The following is a 25,812-nucleotide window of genomic DNA, read 5'->3' on the forward strand; positions in this document are numbered from 1 at the left end:
TTTTTTTTCAGCCAGAGCCTGCAAAGCCACGATTCAGCTTTTTGCCGCCTTCTGAGAGCCCATGGGAGCCGTAGGAAGTGTCACGTAACAGCAGAGATCCTCTGTAATGGATAGAGATAATCAAGAAGGGGAAGAAATTGTCAGACAGGCCACTTCCTGCATGGAATCTTCTCAGGTTTTGGCCTGCCATATGAGTTCTGTTATACTCACAGACACCATTCAAACAGTTTTAGAAACTTTAGGGTGTTTTCTATCCAAAGCCAATAATTATATGCATATTCTAGTTACTGGGCAGGAGTAGTAACCAGATTAAATCGGGTACGTTTTTTATCCAGCCGTGTCAATACTGCCCCCTAGCCCTAACAGGTTAACCTAGAACATAACATACTAACTTATAACATAACATACTAACTTATAACATAACATACTAACTTATAACATAACACACTAACTTATAACATAACATACTAACTTATAACATAACATACTAACTTAGAACATAACATACTAACTTATAACATAACATACTAACTTAGCGCATAACATAACATACTAACTTATATCATAACATAACATACTAACTTATAACATAACATACTAACTTAGCGCATAACATAACATACTAACTTATAACATAACATACTAACTTTTAACATAACTTACTAACTTACAGCATAACATAACATACTAACTTAGAGCATAACATAACATACTAACTTAGAGCATAACATAACATACTAACTTATAACATACTAACTTATAACATAACATACTAACTTATAGCATAACATAACATACAAACTTAGAGCATAACATAACATACAAACTTAGAGCATAACATAACATACTAACTTACAGCATAACATACTAACTTAAAGCATAACATAACATACTAACTTATAACATAACATACTAACTTACAGCATAACATAACATACCAACTTAGAGCATAACATAACATACTAACTTACAGCATAACATAACATACTAACTTAGGGCATAACATAACATACACTAACTTACAGCATAACATAACGTACTCATTTAGAGCATAACATAACATATACTAACTTAGAGCATAACATAACATACTAACTTACAGCATAACATAACATACTAACTTACAGCATAACATAACATACTCATTTAGAGCATAACATAACATATACTAACTTAGAGCATAACATAACATACTAACTTAGAGCATAACATAACATATACTAACTTACAGCATAACATAACATATACTAACTTAGAGCATAACATAACATATACTAACTTACAGCATAACATAACATACTAACTTACAGCATAACATAACATACTCATTTAGAGCATAACATAACATATACTAACTTAGAGCATAACATAACATACTAACTTACAGCATAACATAACATAACATACCAACTTAGAGCATAACATAACATACTAACTTATAACATAACATACTAACTTAGAGCATAACATACTAACTTAGAGCATAACATAACATAACATACAAACTTAGAGCATAACATAACATACTAACTTACAGCATAACATACTAACTTAAAGCATAACATAACATACTAACTTATTACATAACATACTAACTTACAGCATAACATAACATACCAACTTAGAGCATAACATAACATACTAACTTACAGCATAACATAACATACTAACTTATAGCATAACATAACATACTAACTTAGAGCATAACATAACATATACTAACTTAGAGCATAACATAACATAACATAACATAACATACCAACTTAGAGCATAACATAACATACTAATTTACAGCATAACATACTAACTTACAGCATAACATAACATACCAACTTAGAGCATAACATAACATATACTAACTTACAGCATAACATAACATAACATACCAATTTAGAGCATAACATAACATATACTAACTTACAGCATAACATAACATACTAACTCATAACATACCATACTAACTCATAACATAACATACTAACTTATAGCATAACATAACATACTAACTTACAGCATAACATACATATAACTTATAGCATAACTTAACATACTAATTTACAGCATAACATAACATACTAACTTATAGCATAACATAACATACTAACTTATAGCATAACATAACATACTAAGTTAGAGCATAACATAACATACTAACTTATAACATAACATACTAACTTATAGCATAACATAACATACTAACTTATAGCATAACATAACATACTAACTTACAGCATAACATAACATACTAACTTATAGCATAACATAACATACTAACTTATAGCATAACACAAGACACTATCTTAATCTAACTGAAAGTCCCAGTGCAGTCAAACATTGGATTTCCCTGTGTTTTAAATTTACACTGAGTGCAGAAAACTTTAAGAACACCTGTTCTTTCCGTGACGTAGACTGACCAGGTGAAAGCTTTGATCCCTTATTGATGTCACTGGTTAAATCCACTTCAATGAGTGTAGATGAAGGGGAGGAGATAGGTCAAAGAAGGTTTTTTGAGCCTTGAGACAACTGAGACAGGAATTGAGTATGTGTGCTATTCAGATGGTGAATTGCAGTGGTGGAAAGAGTACCCAATTGTCATACTTGAGTAAAAGTAAAGATAGTAAAGATACCTTACTGAGTGAAAGTCCGATACCTGGTATAAAATGAAAAATGAAAGTACTCAAATCAAAAATGAAAGTCACCCAGTAAAATACCACTTGAGTGAACATTCTAAAAGTAATTGGTTTTAAATATACTTAATTAAGTATGTGTCACGACTTCTGCCGAAGTTGGTTCCTCTCCTTGTTCGTTCGGCGGTCGACGTCACCGGTCTTCTAGCCATCGCTGCTCCACCTTTCATTTTTCCATTTGTTTTGTCTTGTTTTCCACACACCTGGTTTACATCTCCTCATGATTACTATGTGTATTTATCCCTCTGTTCCCTCCATGTCTGTGTGGGGTATTGTTTATTGTCTTGTTTGGCACGCTTCCGGCTGGGTTGCGCCAGGTTTTATTTGTACCCGTGATTTGTGGCAGCCGGTACTTTGTACTTGGTTGTTGTACTTTGTGCTGCCTCACTTGTTCTTTGGGCATTTGTTTTTGTGACGCGGTTGCGTTCTGTTCTTACTATTGCCTATGTAAAGTGCTTCTTTGTTCACTCATCTCTGCTCTCCTGCGCCTGACTTCCATGCACCAGCTACACTCACCGCTTGACAGTACGTATCAAAAGAAAATGTAATTGCTAACATATGCCTAAGTATCAAAAGTAAAAGTATAAATCTTTTCAAATTCCTAATATAAAGCAAACCAGAGGTCATGATAAAAGAAAACAAAAATTATGAGAGCCAGGCGGCTATTAATTTGAATTTTTATTCCTTTTTGACCATTTTGATTAAAAACAATAACAGTAATGTACTTCAAGATTACACAAAAATAATTTGATATTGAGATAAAAATAGCTGTATTGGACATTTACCAAAATACATTATGACACCTTTGAGAACTGCCAAATTGTCTATAGACACTAAAACTGTCTATAAACACTAAAACTGTCTATACACACTAAAACTGTCTATACCCACTAAAACTGTCTATACCCACTAAAACTGTCTATCCCCACTAAAACTGTCTATATGCACTGAAATTGTCTATACACACTGAAATTGTCTATACACACTAAAACTGTCTATACACATTAAAACTGTATATATACACAGTCTGTAATGATACACATTTATTCAATTTTAAATTCAGGCTGTAACACAACAAAATGTGGAAAAAGTAAAGGGTTTTTTAATAATACCTTCTGAAGTGTCTGTATGTCTTTACAAAGCTGTATTTGTCATCTTTTGTCCCCCACAGGGAATGAAGTTGGTAGATGACAAATACACATTTTTAAAGACATATGGAGTCTTCAGAAAGTCTTCTCAACCCTTTACTTTTCCACATTGTGTTGTGTTACAGCCTGAATTTAAAATGTATTAATGTAGATTTGTGTTACTTACCTACACACAATATCCCATAATGTCAAAGTGAATTTTTTTTGTAGAACATACACGTTTTAAATGAAAAGCTGAAACGTCTTGAGGCAATAAGTAGTCAACCCTTTGTTATGTCAAGCCTACATAAGTTCAGGAGTAAAAATGTGCTCAACAAGTCACATAGTAAGTTGCATGGACTCATTCTGTGTTCAGTGATAAACATGAATTATCATGATGATGTGGCTGGAGTCCAATATCTTGACAACTTTACTGCTGACATGCAAAACATAATGACACAAATACCAAAAGATAGTTTTTGAGTGATATTCCCCATTATGTTTAGCAACCTATCTATAATATCCCTGTCTTCTCTCCTATACTTCAGTTTAGTAACCTAGCTATAATATCCCTGTCTTCTCTCCTATACTTCAGTTTAGTAACCTAGCTATAATATCTCTGTCTTCTCTCCTATACTTCAGTTTAGTAACCTAGCTATAATATCTCTGTCTTCTCTCCTATCCTTCAGTTTAGTAACCTAGCTATAATATCTCTGTCTTCTCTACTATACTTCAGTTTAGTAACCTAGCTATAATATCCCTGTCTTCTCTACTATACTTCAGTTTAGTAACCTAGCTATAATATCTCTGTCTTCTCTCCTATACTTCAGTTTAGTAACCTAGCTATAATATCCCTGTCTTCTCTACTATACTTCAGTTTAGTAACCTAGCTATAATATCTCTGTCTTCTCTCCTATACTTCAGTTTAGTAACCTAGCTATAATATCCCTGTCTTCTCTCCTTTCCTTCAGTTTAGTAACCTAGCTATAATATCCCTGTCTTCTCTCCTATACTTCAGTTTAGTAACCTAGTTATAATATCCCTGTCTTCTCTCCTTTCCTTCAGTTTAGTAACCTAGCTATAATATCCCTGTCTTCTCTCCTATACTTCAGTTTAGTAACCTAGCTATAATATCCCTGTCTTCTCTCCTTTCCTTCAGTTTAGCAACCTATCTATAATATCCCTGTCTTCTCTCCTATACTTCAGTTTAGTAACCTAGCTATAATATCCCTGTCTTCTTTACTATACTTCAGTTTAGTAACCTAGCTATAATATCCCTGTCTTCTCTCCTTTCCTTCAGTTTAGTAACCTAGCTATAATATCCCTGTCTTCTCTCCTTTCCTTCAGTTTAGTAACCTAGCTATAATATCTCTGTCTTCTTTACTATACTTCAGTTTAGTAACCTAGCTATAATATCCCTGTCTTCTTTACTATACTTCAGTTTAGTAACCTAGCTATAATATCCCTGTCTTCTCTCCTATACTTCAGTTTAGTAACCTAGTTATAATATCCCTGTCTTCTCTACTATACTTCAGTTTAGTAACCTAGCTATAATATCCCTGTCTTCTCTCCTATACTTCAGTTTAGTAACCTAGCTATAATATCCCTGTCTTCTCTCCTATACTTCAGTTTAGTAACCTAGCTATAATATCTCTGTCTTCTCTACTATACTTCAGTTTAGTAACCTAGTTATAATATCCCTGTCTTCTCTCCTTTCCTTCAGTTTAGTAACCTAGCTATAATATCCCTGTCTTCTCTCCTTTCCTTCAGTTTAGTAACCTAGCTATAATATCTCTGTCTTCTTTACTATACTTCAGTTTAGTAACCTAGCTATAATATCCCTGTCTTCTCTCCTATACTTCAGTTTAGTAACCTAGCTATAATATCCCTGTCTTCTCTACTATACTTCAGTTTAGTAACCTAGCTATAATATCTCTGTCTTCTCTCCTATACTTCAGTTTAGTAACCTAGCTATAATATCCCTGTCTTCTCTACTATACTTCAGTTTAGTAACCTAGTTATAATATCCCTGTCTTCTCTACTATACTTCAGTTTAGTAACCTAGCTATAATATCCCTGTCTTCTCTACTATACTTCAGTTTAGTAACCTAGCTATAATATCTCTGTCTTCTCTCCTATACTTCAGTTTAGTAACCTAGCTATAATATCCCTGTCTTCACTCCTATACTTCAGTTTAGTAACCTAGCTATAATATCTCTGTCTTCTCTACTATACTTCAGTTTAGTAACCTAGTTATAATATCCCTGTCTTCTCTCCTTTCCTTCAGTTTAGTAACCTAGCTATAATATCCCTGTATTCTCTCCTTTCCTTCAGTTTAGTAACCTAGCTATAATATCTCTGTCTTCTTTACTATACTTCAGTTTAGTAACCTAGCTATAATATCCCTGTCTTCTCTACTATACTTCAGTTTAGTAACCTAGCTATAATATCTCTGTCTTCTCTACTATACTTCAGTTTAGTAACCTAGTTATAATATCCCTGTCTTCTCTCCTTTCCTTCAGTTTAGTAACCTAGCTATAATATCCCTGTCTTCTCTCCTTTCCTTCAGTTTAGTAACCTAGCTATAATATCTCTGTCTTCTTTACTATACTTCAGTTTAGTAACCTAGCTATAATATCCCTGTCTTCTCTCCTATACTTCAGTTTAGTAACCTAGCTATAATATCCCTGTCTTCTCTACTATACTTCAGTTTAGTAACCTAGTTATAATATCCCTGTCTTCTCTACTATACTTCAGTTTAGTAACCTAGCTATAATATCCCTGTCTTCTCTACTATACTTCAGTTTAGTAACCTAGCTATAATATCTCTGTCTTCTCTCCTATACTTCAGTTTAGTTACCTAGCTATAATATCTCTGTCTTCTCTACTATACTTCAGTTTAGTAACCTAGCTATAATATCTCTGTCTTTTCTACTATACTTCAGTTTAGTTACCTAGCTAAAATATCTCTAGATTGGGAACAATTTTGAGATCAGTAGAATATTGAAAATCTCACATGTTGATAGGCTCCACCTTGTTGGGAATTAATGACAGTGTGACATCAGAGATAATACCAGTAACCTCCTCCGATATCCTCACACCAACCTCACTAATAATACTAATAATACTCATCATCATCATTACTATCATCATCACCATCATTACTACTATCATCATCATCATCATCACCATCATCACTACTATCATCATCACCATCATCACTACTATCATCATCGTCATCACTACTATCGTCATCATCATCATCATCATCGTCACTATCATCATCATCATCATCATCATCATCATCATCACCATCATCACTACTATTATCATCATCATCATTATCATTACTATCATCATCATTAGCATCATCATTCATGCCCCCTCCTCTCCCCTGTAACTATTCCCCAGGCCGATGCTGTAAATGAGAATGTGTTCTCAGGCGATTTACCTGGTAAAATAAGTAAAACAAATAAAAATGAAAAGGATCATCATCATCCACTGCATTTAAACATGGAAAGATGACTGGGAATATGGACAAATATAAACAGTGTAGTTATTCCCTCCCCAAGGCAATCAAACAAGCTAAATGTCGGTACAGGGACTAAGTGGAGTCGCAATTCAACAGCTCAGACATGAGACGTATGTGGCAGGGTCTACAGGCAATTACAGACTACTGAAAGAAAACCAGCCACGTCTTGCTTCCAGACAAATTTAACACCTTAGCACAATGAAATGTGAAGAAATCAAAGGTGGTGAGCACTTATGAGTATTAACCAGAGAGGTGACGTTATTTCTCTAAAATTCAGTATCACAATTTGACCCTAATAATGAATGGAAATATATTAATAAATTAATCAGCATAATATGTAAAATAATTAACATAGAGCAAAATTCCAATATAATTAACTCAAATTAACACTAAGCTCTTGAATCTTTATTCTCAAAATAACAAATACAGAGAACCTAACCAAAGCCTCCAACATTACATTTCTGAAGTGACTAATTAGCGACTTCTAACAACTATAAAATGAATAGTAATTAGCAGAACTTGTAAATGAGCTATTGAATAAAGTTCCATAAACCAGATGCTTAAGAATCATTAACTTGAATGTGAAATTAATCAAACACAACAGCAACCTCTTCGCTCAAGTTACTGAAGGCCACATCCCAACCTTCTGGTTTAGCTGTTTCCCAGAAACTTCTCCCGTCACCAAAGGCAAGTCTATAATCCTGAATGCTTTTGCAGTCGGTACGGGTTATTAAATGTGTGAACTATGGTGAAATAAATGTTTAAATACACATTTTCTGAAACTCACTCCCTAGTCCAGATACTCAGTAGTAGTTGCTACAAGAGATTACCGCATAATCCCAGGTGGCAGCACACCTTTAGCGACAGATTACTGCATAATCCCAGGTGGCAGCACAGCTTTAGGGACAGATTACAGCGTAATCCCAGATGGTAGTGAACCTTTAGGGACAGATTACCGCATAATCCCAGGTGGCAGCACACCTTTAGGGACAGATCACCACATAATCCCAGGTGGCAGCACACCTTTAGGGACAGATTACTGCATAATCCCAGGTGGCAGCACACCTTTAGGGACAGATTATTGCATAATTCCAGGTGGCAGCACACCTTTAGGGACAGATTACTGCGTAATCCCAGATGATAGTGAACCTTTAGGGACAAATCGCCGCATAATCCCAGGTGGCAGAACACCTTTAGGGACAGATCACCACATAATCCCAGGTGGCAGCACACCATTAGGGACAGATTACAGCATAATCCCAGATGGTAGTGAACCTTTAGGGGCAGATTACCTCGCAATCCCAGATGGCAGCACACATTTAGGGAGATATGGAGTGAATTTGGTAAATTCAGGAAAAGTAGGCACCACGAAGACAATCAAATATATGCAATGTGGAGAACAAGTATTTTACTGGTGATTATACCCATGTGTCACAGTTGTCTGAAGGAGCAGACCAAGATGCAGCGTTTGTGTAGTTCCACATATTATATTTGTGAAACTGAATGCAATACACTTAAATACTTGAAACACAAAAACAACAAACCGTGACGCAGAGAAGAAAAACACACTACTCAAAATATAATCACCCACAAAACACAAGTGGGACAAACATCAACTTAAATATGGCCTCCAATTAGAGACAACGACAACCGGCTTCCTCTAATTGGAGGTCATGCCAAACAAACACCAACCTAGAAATACAAAACTAGAAACTAAACATAGGAATACAAAAATGGACAGACACCCCCTGTCACGCCCTGACCTACTCTACCATAGAAAATAACAACTTACTATGGTCAGGATGTGACACCACGGGCCTATAGTACAGTAGCCTATGAAATAGACTGCCATTTGGGATGCACAAATTGTAAAGGAGAACCTTTTTTGCATCCCAACGTGGTCCAGAGTACTGTGGTGTAGGCAGGGATGGGAATGAAGCTAGTCCAAGGCTAGTATTTCTCAGATCTGGCTAGTAGAAAATATGCCTAACTAGCCCGTCTGTGACATTTTGTATTTTTAAATATTTCATGGCACATGTTTTGGACCCGGGCTAGTAATAATCTACCAGCCTGGCTGACAAGTGTCCTTAATCTGTAAATTCCATCCCTGGTTGTAGGCCTGTTCATTGAGATGAAGACCATAGCAAGCAGTTGTAAACAGTTGCAAAACGTTGTCACGCCCTGACCAGGTGAACTCGGGTATTTTTGGTCAGGGTGTGTCATGTTGGGTATTTTTCCTTGGTTTGTTTTTTATGTTTGCGTCATAGCCTTGTGTTAGCTCTATGTGGGTTATTTCTATGTTGGGTTCTGTCGATTCCCAATCAGAGACAGCTGTCGCTAGTTGTCTCTGATTGGGATCACATTTAAGTTCCTTTTTCCCCCACGCTGTTTGTGGGGTGTTGCCTCTTTGTGTTTGAGAAAGTAACGTATCGGCCTTGTCTTGGTTTTGTGTACGTGTTTATTTTCAGTGTAAAGAATAAACATGTGTTCGCTCCCAGCTGCGTTTTGGTCCGCTTCCTCATCACCCGATGACGATCGTTACAAACGTTTAGTAACAGAAACATTTTACTCCAAACGAAATTCCCTTTGCAATGAAAATGAGAGTTCCTAAATCAGTCCCTGAATGGGGAACAATAAAAATAAATAGTATAACTGCCTTCGAAGTCCAGAGTTCAATCTGATGGCTTTAAGACATACATTATTGTGATGTTGAGTAACAATCCCACATGGTTTTGTTGATAGGTTCCCTCTTGCATTGGCGAAAATCTGATATCAACTTTGGAGGGGACAATTACATGAAATTTTCTCAAGAGCAATTCCTGAGGGGGAAACCAAAAGTAGTGCTGTAACACATAGCCTACATTGTAATATGGTAAATGTATATTGAGGAACCAAAGAAATAAGGTGTTTGTCGTACTCCTAACTACCGGTACCCAAAACTACACAACTAATCCCAACAGCAATACCATTGCCTTTAACAAATCTTAGTTCAGTCACCAGTTTAAGTTGAGAGTGGGGGTATCCATGGCATTTTCCAATTATGTTCCTATTTTACAAGTAAAAAAAATTGAGAACCTTTCATAATGTTGCCAAACAAAGACTCAACAAACTTACCTGAGACTCCCTGTCTCTGCCAGTCTGTCCCTGCATATCTGTCCCCAACTCTGCTGTCTGTGTGCCATCTGTTGCCTGCTCTGCCTAATGACATCATTGTGAAACATTTCCATTAGAATTTCATTTCTTTCTTATGAACATTTTATCAACTAGTCTTTGAGATATTAGGCTACTAGGGTTCTTACTATGCGTTTTGGTGTATTGAAAAATACTCTGATGTCCGTCTTTTATTTTTCTGCCATTTTTCTACCTGGCTGGCTGGCTACACACACAGTGTGTAGGTTATATACAGTAGGAGATGGGCTTCTATCATATTCAATCATTCTATTTGGGCTTCGATCTAAAAGGTAGCTAGAAAATGTGAAACGGATTGCAGTGACAAGAGTTGACAGCTGTATGAGTTCACCATTTACACAACATATGCTGCAACCTTTTGTAATTTTAATAGTTTGTTTCATATTGGCTGGCTTCCAACAATAGCTGAATTTGCAAAGCTAGCGAGCACCAATTCAGTTTCAGTGGTGTTTGCTATAATCTTTGCTACCCGGGTTAAATAAAGGTGAAATAAAATAAATAAATAAAAGTTCAGTTGCGACAATTTAGCTTTTGCAACGAGACCATTAAATATATTTAAGACAATGGTAGAAGAGAGTGTAGTTCTGTTCAGTTTGGATTTCAGTTTATCGCTAACCTTATCACAGGGACTTTGAAGCACTAACTTACATCATCTGCATGCTGATTCCATCTTTGACGACGCCACATAAATGGAATAGGTACTAGCTAGCTTAATAGTTAATATTTGCGCGCTAGCTCTGCAAATTCAGCTAGTGTGTGTGCGCGATTGACTGGATTAACCTCACGTCAGTTACGTGCATTGAGTGCCTTTCAGACAGTAGATACGACCTCTCTGTTACCTAGCAAGCTAAGGAACTGGCAGTGGATCAAACCATTGTGAGGCAAAGGGTGGGGGGGTCGCAATCTTTTGAAACTTAAAAACGCGCTATTAAGTGTCTATAATCAGCACAATTGCTTTCATTGCGTATTATTAATATTATTTAAATTACATAGTTATGTTTCAGTGATATATTGGGGGGGAAAAAAATCATATTTTTCCCAGGATGGGGGGGTCGTGTCCCCCCCTTCCCCCCCGGGATTTCCACCCCTGCCCTCTTGTTAGAACACTTTACAATGTGACATCAGAAAGAATACATTCTGGACCAATAACAGGCTTAGTGTTACTAGTAGTCCTATATTTCATGGCTATCAATAATTGATATATTGAATGTGTCCCAAATGGCACCCTATTCCCTATAGTGAACTACTTTTGACTAATGGTGCACTATATAGGGAAAATGGAGTCATTTGGGATGTACACATTGTCTTAAAAGAGCCTAAGCTTAAAATGGTTGTCTGGTTAAATAACTCTCTCTCTCTCTCCCTCTCTCCTCACAGGTCTTCATTTCAGTTTACTGGGGAACCTAGAGGCCAGAGATTGCGGCCTGGGCTTCATAGCCAAAACAAGAACACTGTGTGTTCATACAGATGAGTGTAAAGAGTGGGACAGTACCCCACCCTGTGGAAGTAATACCACATGTTACAACACATATGGAAGCTTCTACTGTCACTGTCTACCTGGGTTCATATTCACAACGACTGTCAACTTTACTGCTCTCACTGGAGCGTGTAAGGGTGAGTGTGCGTGTGTGTGCGTGTGTGTGCGTGTGTGTGCGTGTGTGTGTGTGCGTGTGTGTGCGTGTGTGTGCGTGTGTGTGTGTGTGTGTGTGTGTGTGTGTGTGATGCGAGGGTCTCAGTTCATGGTCATGTATGAATTAGGAAGTGCAGCTCAGTTTCCATCTCATTTTGTGGGCAGTGTGCCCATAGCCTGTCTTCTCTTAAGAGCCCGGTCTGCCTACGGCAGCCTTTCTCAATAGCAAGGCTATGCTCACTGAGTCTGTACATAGTCAAAGATTTCCTTAAGTTTTGGTCAGTCACAGTGATCAGGTATTCTGCCACTGTGTACTCTCAAATAGCAAATAGTTATTCTAGTTTGCGCAGTTTTTTGGTAAATTCTTTCCAATGTGTCAAGTAATTACCTTTTTGTTTTCTCATGATTTGGTTGGGTCTAATTGTGTTGCTGTCCTGGGGCTCTGTGGGGTCTGTTTGTGTTTGTGAACAGAGCCCCAGGACCAGCTTACTTAGGGGGCTCTTCTCCAGGTTAATTTCTCTGTAGGTGATGGCTTTTTTATGGAAGATTTGGGAATCACTTCCTTTTAGGTGGTTGTAGAATTTAACGGCTCTTTTCTGGATTGTCATAATTAGCGGGTATCGGCCTAATTCTGCTCTGCATGCATTATTTGGTGTTTTACGTTGTACACTGATCCCAATAGTACCCAAACAGAGGTTACTACCCTCACTGTTCCCAATTCTACTTCCCCAAACAGAAGTCACTGCTGTGCAAACCACCCCATAAGGACAGGTCTAGGTTCAGTTGTACTGTGTAAGCCTGGATAATGATGATCAGTAAGGGACTATGTAAACTGATCTGAGTGTGGTGCTTATATTACAGTACAGACTTTCTTCTGTTGCTGTAGATACCGTTATTCCACTGGCAGGTTCCTCTTTTTAGTGTTGAGCCCAAATGGTACCCTATTCCCTATATAGTGCACTACATTAGACCAGGGCCCTATTCCCTATATAGTGCACTACATTAGACCAGGGCCCATAGAGCACTATATAATAGGTTGTCATTTGGGATGCGTGCTAGGATGGTTACCATGGTAGCATTTCAGCACTGGTGTGCTGTGGGTTTCTGGGTGTTTTAATCTCCACCTCAACTTCCTCTCTGTCTCATGTCTTCATTTGTATCTTAGTTAGTTGGTATCTGATGGTAAACATGGTTACCCATGGCAACAACTTGGATGTGACAGTTTTCATTTGCATGTGTTGTGGTGTGGAGTTGTGGTGCAGATAACATGCACGTGTGATGGTTGTTAGTTCTCATTGTGTTGTGCTGTGTCCTGTTGTGTGGTTGTTGTTGTTGTGCAGGTGTGATGGTGGTATGTTAAATTGTGTTATGTTGTGTAATGTTGTGTTGTTGTGCAGGTGGGATTGTGTTGTGTTATGTTCTGTTGTGTTGTACTGTGTAGTTTCGATCCAGGTGTGATGGTTGTGTTTTGTAATATGTATGTGCTGTGTAGTGTTGATCCAGGTGTGACAGTTGTGTTTTGTAATATGTACAGTATGTGCTGTGTAGTGTCGATCCAGGTGTGACAGTCGTGTTTTGTAATATGTACAGTATGTGGTGTGTAGTGTTGATCCAGGTGTGATGGTTGTGTTTTGTGTTTCCTTCAGTAATGACCTGTGACCAGGTCAAAGAGGATCAGACTCCTGGACAGGTGAGTTCTAAACCCTGACACCTGATGTCACTCATAATGACTAACACTTTAGGGTGACATTCACGGGATATGGCAGTAAGCAGTCAGTAAAATAACCATCACATTTATAGAATATGGTAATAAGCAGTCAGTAAAATAACCAGAACATTTATAGAATATGGCAGTAAGCAGTCAGTAAAATAACCAGAACATTTATAGAATACGGCAGTGAGCAGTCAGTGAAATAACCAGAACATTTATAGAATATGGCAGTAAGCAGTCAGTAAAATAACCAGAACATTTATAGAATATGGCAGTAAGCAGTCAGTAAAATAACCAGAACATTTATAGAATATGGCAGTAAGCAGTCAGTAAAATAACCAGAACATTTATAGAATATGGCATTGAGCAGTCAGTAAAATAACCATCACATTTATAGAATACGGCAGTGAGCAGTCAGTAAAATAACCAGAACATTTATAGAATATGGCAGTAAGCAGTCAGTAAAATAACCAGAACATTTATAGAATATGGCAGTGAGCAGTCAGTAAAATAACTGATTTCCAAATACTGCAACTCACTTTTGCATCTTATAATGAGTTTTAAAATCTCTCTCTCTCTATCTCTCTGTGTGTGTGTGTCTCTCTCTCTCTCTCTGTCTCTGTCTCTCTCTCTCTCTGTGTGTGTCTCTCTATCGCTCTCTGTCTCTCTAAGACCACTTTAGAAACAAGTGTTTTAATTAGTACTTTTAAGGGCTATCTTCTGGGACTATAATATATGTCAATATATTGCCTCTCTCTCAGACTGTCCCAGGTTTATCTGGTCTCCTGTCTCTGATGAGGAAAAGCTGTCTGGCGTTAAGTAACTCTGGAGACGCAGCCGGAGGGAGACTGACTGGAGAGATCCTACTGGAGGTTAAACACACACACACACACACACACACACACACACACACACACACACACACACACACACACACACACACACACACACACACACACATACACACAACACGCATACACACATACACACACTACACACACACGCATACACACGCATATAAACCTCGTTCACTCCCTTCCTGTTTCCACTTCCTGTGTGTAGAATGTATTCACAGAGATAGACAGTCTCCTGTCTCAAGGTATCCTAAGCAACAGCCGGGAGGTGAGTGGGTTGCTAGGCGCCGTGGAGGACACCTTGATGCTCATCGGGCCACAGCTCAGAGACACCCACACCACCATGGAAACAGACCACACAGGTAACACACGCACACATACACATGAACTTCCAGACACAAACTCACACATGCACACACACACACACATCCTCCTTCACCTTTCTCCTTGTCCTTGTACACAGAGGCAGAGCTAGCAGTGAGGAGGGGACAGACTCCGCCCATTGGGCCAATCAGCCTGGCCAATGACAACGCTCGACTCGACACCAGATGGGAGACAGCCACCGGCAACGGGACGTACCCAGGTAGGATACTCATCCTCATCATCATCATCACCATCATATCTATAACTAAGAACTGTATCTTTTAGTACCAGTAACTTTCCCAGGTTGCCTAGAAATCCTGGATTCTGCATTTCCTGCTTATTCAAATCAAGTAAAGTAAAATTGTATTTGTCACAGGCATCGAAATGCTTACAAGCCCGTAACCAACAATGCTGTTTTAAGAAAAATAAGTGTGAAGTAAAAATAGATAAGTAAAAAATAAACAAATAATTAAAGAGCAGCAGTGAAATAACAGTAGCGATGCTATATACAAGGGGTACCAGTACAGAGTCAATGTGTGGGGGGCGGGTTAGTCAAGGTAATTGAAGTAATATGTACATGTAGGTAGAGTTATTAAAGTGACAATGCATAGATAATAACAAGAGAGTAGCAGCAGCGTAAAAAAAGGGGTGGGAGGGTAGCTTATTTGATTAGATGTTCAGGAGTCTTATAGCTTGGGGGTAGAAGCTGTTTAAAAGCCTCTTGGACCTAGACTTGGTGCTCCGGTACTGCTTGCCGTTCGGTAGCAGAGAGAACAGGCTGTGACAAGAGTGACTTAATGGTCTTTGACCATTTTTAGGGCCTTCCTCTGACACCGCCTGGTACAGAGCTCCTGGATGGCAGGAAGCTTGGCCCCAGTGATGTACTGGGCCGTACTCATTACCCTCTGTAGTGTCTTGTGGTCGGAGTTGCCATACCAGGCAGTGACGCAACCAGTCAGGATACTCTCGATGGTGCAGCTGTATAACTTTTTGAGGATCTGAGGACCCATGCCAAATCTTTTCAGTCTCCTGAGGGGGAACTTGAATCACTCAACTTGCTTCACTACAGCACTGTCGATGAGAATGGCGATGTGTTCAGTCCTCCTTTTCCTGTAGTCCACAATCATCTCCTTTGTCTTGATCACGTTGAGGGAGAGGTTGTTATCCTGGCACCACACTGCCAGGTATCTGACCTACTCCCTATAGAATGTCTCATCGTTGTCGGTGATCAGACCTACCACTGTTCTGTCGTCAGCAAACTTAATGATGGTGTTGGAGTCGTGCTTGGCCATGAGTCGTGGGTGAACAGGGAGTACAGGAAGGGACTGATCACGCACCCCTGAGGGGCCCCCGTGTTGAAGATCACCTGTGGCGGCCTTTCAGGAAGTCCAGGATGCAGTTGCAGAGGGAGGTGTTTAGTACCAGGGTCCTTAGCTTAGTGAAGAGCTTTGAGAGCACTATGGTGTTGAAATCTGAGCTGTAGTCAATAAATAGCATTCTCACGTAGGTGTTCCTTTTATCCAGGTGGGAAAGGGCAGTGTGGAGTGCAGTAGAGATTGTATCATCTGTGGATCTGTTGGGGCGGTATGCAAATTGGGGTGTAGGGTTTCTGGGATCATTTTGTTGATGTGAGCCATGACCAGCCTTTCAAAGCACCTCCTTATTCCAGGAATCTTCCAACCAGGAAACCTGAAAAACCTGGGAATTCTGGGAAAGCTACAAGACATACTGGTAACTTGTTTCATTCTGTGCTTCACAGGTTTCACTCTGGCTGGGTTGGTGTGTTACAAGACATTGGAGATATCTGTCAACAACTCCTTCCAGTACCTCACTGACACTGACACAAACACAGATACCACCACAGCATCAAAGCCAAGCTACCAGATCAGTTCCAAGGTGGTAACAGCTCTCGTCAGTAACCCAGCAACAGAACACCTCACTCAGCCTGTCATCCTCACCTTCAAACATCTACAGGTATCATTTAATAATATTATAATAGCTGATGTTAATATATGATGTATGTAAATATTATAGCATATTATAATCGTACATCTACAGGTATCATTTGATAATATAACATATGCCGTAGGGCTGATGTTAACATATCAAGAATGTAAATATTCTAGTATATCATAATCATACAGCTACAGTTAGGACGTGCATTTTTCCACTTACCGACGATGGCCTAACATACTGACGATGGCCTCACATACTGACGATGGCCTCACATACTGACGATGGCCTCACATACTGACGATGGCCTAACATACTGACGATGGCCTAACATACTGACGATGGCCTAACATACTGACGATGGCCTAACAGTCTGATAATGGCCTAACATACTGACGATGGCCTAACATACTGACGATGGCCTCACATACTGACGATGGCCTCACATACTGACGATGGCCTCACATACTGACGATGGCCTAACATACTGACGATGGCCTAACATACTGACGATGGCCTAACATACTGACGATGGCCTAACAGTCTGATAATGGCCTAACATACTGACGATGGCCTAACATACCGACGATGGCCTAACATACCGATGATGGCCTAACATACTGACGATGGCCTAACAGACTGACGATGGCCTAACATACTGACGATGGCCTAACATACTGACGATGGCCTAACATACTGACGATGGCCTAACAGTCTGACGATGGCCTAACATACCGACGATGGCCTAACATACTGATGATGGCCTAACATACTGACGATGGCCTAACAGTCTGATGATGGCCTAACATACTGACGATGGCCTAACAGACTGATGATGGCCTAACATACTGACGATGGCCTAACATACTGACGATGGCCTAACATACTGACGATGGCCTAACAGTCTGATGATGGCCTAACATACTGACAATGGCCTAACAGACTGATGATGGCCTAACATACTGACGATGGCCTAACAGACTGACGATGGCCTAACATACTGACGATGGCCTAACATACTGACGATGGCCTAACATACTGACGATGGCCTAACATACTGACGATGGCCTAACATACCGACGATGGCCTAACATACCGACGATGGCCTAACATACCGACGATGGCCTAACATACTGACGATGGCCTAACATACTGACGATGGCCTAACAGTCTGATGATGGCCTAACATACCGACGATGGCCTAACAGACTGATGATGGCCTAACATACTGACGATGGCCTAACAGACTGATGATGGCCTAACATACTGACGATGGCCTAACAGACTGATGATGGCCTAACAGACTGATGATGGCCTAACATAATGACGATGGCCTAACAGACTGACGATGGCCTAACATACTGACGATGGCCTAACAGACTGATGATGGCCTAACATACTGGCGATGGCCTAACAGACTGATGATGGCCTAACATACTGACGATGGCCTAACATACTGACGATGGCCTAACAGACTGATGATGGCCTAACATACTGACGATGGCCTAACAGACTGATGATGGCCTAACATACTGACGATGGCCTAACAGACTGACGATGGCCTAACATACTGACGATGGCCTAACAGACTGATGATGGCCTAACAGACTGACGATGGCCTAACAGACTGATGATGGCCTAACATACTGACGATGGCCTAACAGACTGATGATGGCCAAACAGACTGACGATGCCCTAACAGACTGACAATGGCCAAACATACTGATCTGTTGAAGAGACAGTTCTCTAAGAAGTGCTTAGCCAATGTTTTATCCTCCTCTCTCACTCTCTCTCTCTCTCTCTCTCTCTCTCTCTCTCTCTCTGTTTCTCTCTGTTTCTCTGTCTGTCTCTCTCTCGCTGTCTCTTTCTCTCTCTCTCTCCCTCCCCCCTCCCCCAACCCCAGGTGAGGGTGGAGTCATCAGAAATTAACTATACCTGTGTGTTCTGGTCGGAGGGGCGTGTCCAGGAAGAGGGAGGGGCGTGGTCAAGGCGTGGCTGTACCAAAGTCACGTCTAACGCTACACACACCGTGTGTTCCTGTACCCACCTTAGCAGCTTCGCTGTTCTCATGGCCCTCTACCCTGTACAGGTATAAACACACACACACACACACACACACACACACACACACACACACACACACACACACACACACACACACACACACACACACACACACACACACACACACACACACACACACACACACACACACACTGGGTGATGTCAAGATAATGCTCCTTACCCTATGTTGTCAGTTGAGTAGGTTGAGTAATGAGTTAACCTGGTGAACAGGCTAATTCTCTCCCTGCATCCCTGCATCTTGATGTTATACAGTGGTGATTTTAGCATGGAAATCTTGGTAGGGCAAACCCACATAAATGTGTGATGCATGCCAGCAAAGCCACTACACAACACAACACTAAACAATACATTAATTGCACTATAACGGTGACAAACGGTGCCCACAAACTGTTAGGGCCTACATAAAGCCGTACCAATAACAGAGTCCCAACAGCAGTTCCAACACCTTACCACTGTTACACCTGGCTATCAGCTGAGCCTTGTCTGGCAGTGAAACAGTTCATTCAGCCTCATTTACTGCCTTTTAAAAAAACATAGCTGATATGGCTGACTTGCTTAAACAAATGTGGTTTCTACTGACAATTGACATGTACAAACTATGGCATAAGGGGATGACAAGCGGATAAGAGGGAATCCGTAATTTCGATTAAGACATTAATGAGCGAGCGACGACGGATGTAGTCAATATACTATTTGTTCAGCAATTTTGAAATGTACATTGACAGAATTTAGAACATGGGCCATTCTTACAGTGTACTCCCTGTACAACAAGTCAGAAACGTAGGATAAATAAAGGGGGCAGATAAACAGACAATGAAAGCTCTTACAATATTCGATGATTACATTTCTCTAAAACAGGTTATAGGCTACATGTGCACCACCAAGTTAGAACAGTAGACGAAATGAAGAGGTGAAAATTGACCAAATTATTAGGGTGAGGCACATGGGCAACTAACAGCTTACTACACAACATACACTTAGTTTTACTTTCTTAGCTACAGTATACCTATCTCCCTTGCATATTACATAATTTAAACAGCAGCATACATGACATTTTTGGACTCACCTTATGAAGGTGACACGGCGATCCTATGTGGGTAAATTTTGTCATCAAAGTCTGGCATTCTCTGGATTTATGGTGGGAACTCTGAAAAAAATACACACAGCCACTCCATTGAAGAGAAGGCTAGGGGTTGAATGGTAAAAATACACACAGCCACTCCATTGAAGAGAAGGCTAGGGGTTGAATGGTAAAAATACACAGCAACCCCATTGAATAGAAGGCTAGGGGTTGAATGGTAAAAACACACAGCCACTCCATTGAATAGAAGGCTAGGGGTTGAATGGTAAAAACACACAGCCACTCCATTGAATAGAAGGCTAGGGGTTGAATGGTAAAAACACACAGCAACCCCATTGAATAGAAGGCTAGGGGTTGAATGGTAAAAACACACACAGCCACTCCATTGAATAGAAGGCTAGGGGTTGAATGGTAAAAACACACAGCCACTCCATTGAATAGAAGGCTAGGGGTTGAATGGTAAAAACACACAGCCACTCCATTGAATAGAAGGCTAGGGGTTGAATGGTAAAAACACACAGCCACTCCATTGAATAGAAGCCTAGGGGTTGAATGGTAAAAACACACAGCCACTCCATTGAATAGAAGGCTAGGGGTTGAATGGTAAAAACACACACAGCCACTCCATTGAATAGAAGCCTAGGGGTTGAATGGTAAAAACACACAGCCACTCCATTGAATAGAAGCCTAGGGGTTGAATGGTAAAAACACACAGCCACTCCATTGAATAGAAGGCTAGGGGTTGAATGGTAAAAACACACAACCACTCCATTGAATAGAAGGCTAGGGGTTGAATGGTAAAAACACACAGCCACTCCATTGAATAGAAGGCTAGGGGTTGAATGGTAAAAACACACACAGCCACTCCATTGAATAGAAGGCTAGGGGTTGAATGGTAAAAACACACAGCAACCCCATTGAATAGAAGGCTAGGGGTTGAATGGTAAAAACACACAGCCACTCCATTGAATAGAAGGCTAGGGGTTGAATGGTAAAAACACACAGCCACTCCATTGAATAGAAGGCTAGGGGTTGAATGGTAAAAACACACAGCAACCCCATTGAATAGAAGGCTAGGGGTTGAATGGTAAAAACACACACAGCCACTCCATTGAATAGAAGCCTAGGGGTTGCTTTGCATTGTTTGCAGTTAGCCACTGATTCCTTACAAACCACTTATTGTTGAATTTGCAATTTTCCAACTTGTTGTGTAATCTTTATGTCCAATGGCCGATGAGCACCGATACGTTTTATCTATAATTTCTCTTCATTTTTTCTCTTCATATGACAAGGATTAAAAATGTCGACTTGATTCATGATCGTGACTGCTAGCTAAGACTTTGAAAGTAAGATGTTGACATGATCAGTCCAATCAAAGCCACTTTACAGATAATGTGATTTGACGTCATTTTATCTGTGGCCAATGACCTTGAGCCTTCTTGGAAGGACACTTGTAGTATAACTCTATGGCAGGACCCAAAGGGCTGGCATTTTGGATGTCTACCCTTACTAAGGACTTAAACTTGGCGATGACGTAGTGCCCGCATTAGTGACAGAACACTGAGCCAAACACAGCGCAATGCTCCTATTTTCTGCTGCCTCGCCCCACCATCACAGAAAGCACTGAGCTAGGTTGAAACACCATCATTTTGGAGCTGCCTCACTCAAGAAAACTAAAAAGAGACCATGTTTCTATGCGGCTTTATAACTCAATGATATATATATATATGTATACATTGTTTGCAAATTGATGTGTGACACATATTAATGCCAAAATAGCATGCAAAACAGGCAAGCCCAAAACAAAAAATAAATGTATACAATTGAAGTCGGAAGTTTACATATACCTTAGCCAAATACATTTAAACTCAGTTTTTCACAATTCCTGATATTTAATCTTAGGTCAGTTAGGATCACCACTTTACTTTAAGAATGTGAAATGTCAGAATAATAGTAGAGATAATGATTTATTTCAGCTTTTATTTCTTTCATCACATTCCCAGTGGGTCAGAAGTATAAATACACTCAATTGGTATTTGGTAGCCTTTAAATTGTTTAACTTGGGTCAAACGTTTCGTGTAGGCTTCCACAAGCTTCCCACAATAAATTGGGTGAATTTTGACCTATTCCTCCTGACAGAGCTGGTGTAACTGAGTCAGGTTTGTAGGCCTCCTTGCTCGCACATGCTTTTTCAGTTCCGCCCACAAAATTTCTATAGGATTGAGGTCAGGGCTTTGTGATGGCCACTCCAATACCTTGACTTTGTTGTCCTTAAGCCATTTGCCACAACTTTGGAAGTTTACTTGGGGTCATTGTCCATTTGGAAGACCCATTTGCGACCAAGCTTTAACTTCCTGACTGATGTCTTGAGATGTTGCTTCAATATAGCCACATCATTTTCCATCCTCATGATGCCATCCAGTTTGTGAAGTGCACCAGTCCCTCCTGCAGCAAAGCACTCCCACAACATGATGCTGCCACCCCCGTGCTTCACGGTTGGGATGGTATTCTTCGGCTTGCAAGCATCCCCCTTTTTCCTCCAAACATAATGATGGACATTATGGCCAAACAGTTCAATTTTTATTTCATCAGGCCAGAGGAAATTTCTCCAAAAAGTACAATCTTTGTCCCCATGTGCAGTTGAAAACCATAGTCTGGCTTTTTTATTGCGGTTTTGGAGCAGTGGCTTCTTCCTTGCTGAGCGGCCTTTCAGGTTATGTCGATATAGGACTCGTTTTACTGTGGATATAGATACTTTGTACCGGTTTCCTCCAGATTCTTCACAAGGTCCTTTGCTGTTGTTCTGGGATTGATTTGTAATTTTCGCACAAAAGTACATTCATCCCTAGGAGAAAGAACGCGTCTCATTCCTGAAAGGTATGACGGCTGCGTGGTCCCATAGTGTTTATACTTGCGTACTATTGTTTGTACAGATGAACGTGGTACATTCTGGCGTTTGAAAATTGCTCCCAAGGATGAACCAGACTTGTGGAGGTCTACAAAAAATTTTTTCTGAGGTCTTGGCTGATTTCTTTTGATTTTCCCATGATGTCAAGCAAAGAGGCACTGAGTTTAAAGGTAGGCCTTGAAATACATACACAGGTATACCTCTAATTGACTCTAATGATGTCAACTAGCCTATCAGAAGCTTCTAAAGCCATGACATCATTTTCTGGAATTTTCCAAGCTGTTTAAAGGCACAGTCAACTTAGTGTATGTAAACTTGTAACCCACTGGAATTGTGATGCAGTGAATTATAAGTGAAATAATCTGTCTGTAAACATTTGTTTGAAAAATTACTTGTGTCATGCGCAAAGTAGATGTCCTAACCAACTTGACAAAACTATAGTTTGTTGACAAGAAATTTGTGGAGTGGTTGAAAAAAAGTTTTAATCACTCCAACCTATGTAAACTTCTGACTTCAACAATAATATATATTATTTTTGTATTATTTTTTGTTGCAAAAAATGTGTGGCACAAAACAGGTGCCCTGAATGACAGGTCGCCACTGATGTTATGTGTTATGTAAACCTCTCTCTCTCTCTCTCTCTCTCTCTCTCTCTCTCTCTCTCTCTCTCTCTCTACCTCTCTCTCTACCTCTCTCTCTACCTCTCTCTCTACCTCCCTCCCTCCAGAACACCTTTGAGCTGCGTCTGTTGACGTGGCTGGGTCTGTCGGTGTCTGTGGTGTGTCTGTTGTTGTGCATCCTGACCTTCTGGTTGTGTCGGTCCATCCAGGGGACACGCACCACCATCCACCTCCACCTCTGTGTCTGCCTCTTCATTGCTGACCTCGTCTTCCTCAGCGGCATCTCTCACACACAGAGCAAGGTGGGTTTAGGGATGTGGGGACTGTGTGTTTGTATGAGTTTGTGTGTGTGAGGGATCATGGTATATATAGCAATTTCTCTTTTTAATATTTTCCTTGTCACTTTGATTTGGTGTTGCTTCCCCCTAGGATCTTGTGCCCCCTTCTATACGCAGGATGACAAACAAATAACAGAAAATAAGCCCTTTTTACATACAGTCAGATCTGAATTTAAGTTTTTGAATATTCAATTTGACTTTTATCCTATTCGTCTCTCCTCCTCCCCTCTCCTTTCCAACCCCTCTTCTTCTCTTCCTCTCCACTCCTCTCCTCCTCCCCTCCCTCTTGCCCCTCTGCTCCTCTCTCTCCTCCCCGGTCCCCTTCCCCCTCTCCTCTCCTCTCCTCTCCTCTCCTCTCCTCTCCTCTCCTCTCCTCTCCTCTCCTCTCCTCTCCTCTCCTCTCCTCTCCTCTCCTCTCCTCTCCTCTCCTCTCCTCTCCCTCTCCTCTCCTCTCCTCTCCTCTCCTCTCCTCTCCTCTCCTCTCCTCTCCTCTCTCAGGGAGGATGTAGGGTTGTAGCCGGTCTCCTCCACCTGTTCTTTCTAGGATCCTTCAGTTGGATGTTGTTAGAGGGGGTTCAGCTCTACCTCATGGTGGTCCTGGTCTTCAACACAACCATAAGGTATTGGATATATTTACTCAATAAATTATTATGTGTTATTATATATTTAGAGTATATTTTTGTGTATATTTTCATTACACATTCATCTTATATTTATATTTATAAATATAGTATAATGTACATTAGTATTTATTTGTATTATAGATGTATGTTATATTCATTTAGATACGTAATGTATGTATTTATATTATTTCCTAATCAATTATATATTTTCATTATATATATTTCTTACAACTTTATTTTATCTTGCTATTTATTATCTACCTTGGTGTGTTACATTTTCTTTTAACCTCTCTAGGGTAGGTGGCACCAAATCGTCCCACCTACGTAACAGCCAGTGTAATCCCGTGGCGCGTTATTCAAAACCTCAAAAATGCAAAAACTTCAATTTTTCAAACATATGACTATTTTACACCATTTTAAAGACAAGACTCTCGTTAATCTAACCACACTGTCCGATTTCAAAAAGGCTTTCCAACGAAAGCAAAACATTAGATTATGTCAGCAGAGTACCCAGCCAGAAATAATCAGACACCCATTTTTCAAGCTAGCATATAATGTCACATAAACCCAAACCACAGCTAAATGCAGCACTAACCTTTGATGATCTTCATCAGATGACAACCCTAGGACATTATGTTATACAATACATGCATGTTTTGTTCAATCAAGTTCATATTTATATCAAAAACCAGCTTTTTACATTAGCATGTGACTAGCATGTGACTAGCATTCCCACCGAACACTGCCGGTGAATTTACTAAATTACTCACGATAAACGTTCACAAAAAGCATAACAATTATTTTAAGAATTATAGATACAGAACTCCTCTATGCACTCGCTATGTCCGATTTTAAAATAGCTTTTCGGTGAAAGCACATTTTGCAATATTCTCAGTAGATAGCCCGGCATCACAGGGCTAGCTATTTAGACAGCCAGCAAGTTTAGCACTCACCAAAGTCAGATTTACTATAAGAAAATTGTTATTACCTTTGCTGTCTTCGTCAGAATGCACTCCCAGGACTTCTACTTCAATAACAAATGTTGGTTTGGTTCAAAATAATCCATAGTTATATCCAAACAGCGGCGTTTTGTTCGTGCGTTCAAGACACT

The 25,812-nt window shown here is 39.8% G+C and overlaps 1 protein-coding gene across 2 annotated transcripts in view; it reads left to right on the plus strand.

The window, feature by feature from the left end:
* LOC106564216 (adhesion G protein-coupled receptor E5) overlaps window positions 1-25,812 on the plus strand; it is a 45,280-nt gene that overhangs the window by 5,528 nt on the left and 13,940 nt on the right. For both annotated transcript variants that reach the window (XM_045690740.1, XM_045690741.1), the window contains exons 2-10: window positions 11,913-12,149; window positions 13,812-13,855; window positions 14,638-14,748; window positions 14,939-15,092; window positions 15,194-15,313; window positions 16,853-17,067; window positions 18,950-19,135; window positions 23,848-24,042; window positions 24,577-24,698. In XM_045690740.1, the coding sequence (XP_045546696.1) occupies window positions 11,913-12,149; window positions 13,812-13,855; window positions 14,638-14,748; window positions 14,939-15,092; window positions 15,194-15,313; window positions 16,853-17,067; window positions 18,950-19,135; window positions 23,848-24,042; window positions 24,577-24,698 (1,384 nt within the window). The remainder of the gene's footprint in view (window positions 1-11,912; window positions 12,150-13,811; window positions 13,856-14,637; window positions 14,749-14,938; window positions 15,093-15,193; window positions 15,314-16,852; window positions 17,068-18,949; window positions 19,136-23,847; window positions 24,043-24,576; window positions 24,699-25,812) is intronic.

The sequence above is a fragment of the Salmo salar genome, chromosome ssa12 (genome assembly GCF_905237065.1).
Source record: "Salmo salar chromosome ssa12, Ssal_v3.1, whole genome shotgun sequence".
In the NCBI taxonomy this organism is placed as follows: Eukaryota; Metazoa; Chordata; class Actinopteri; order Salmoniformes; family Salmonidae; genus Salmo; species Salmo salar.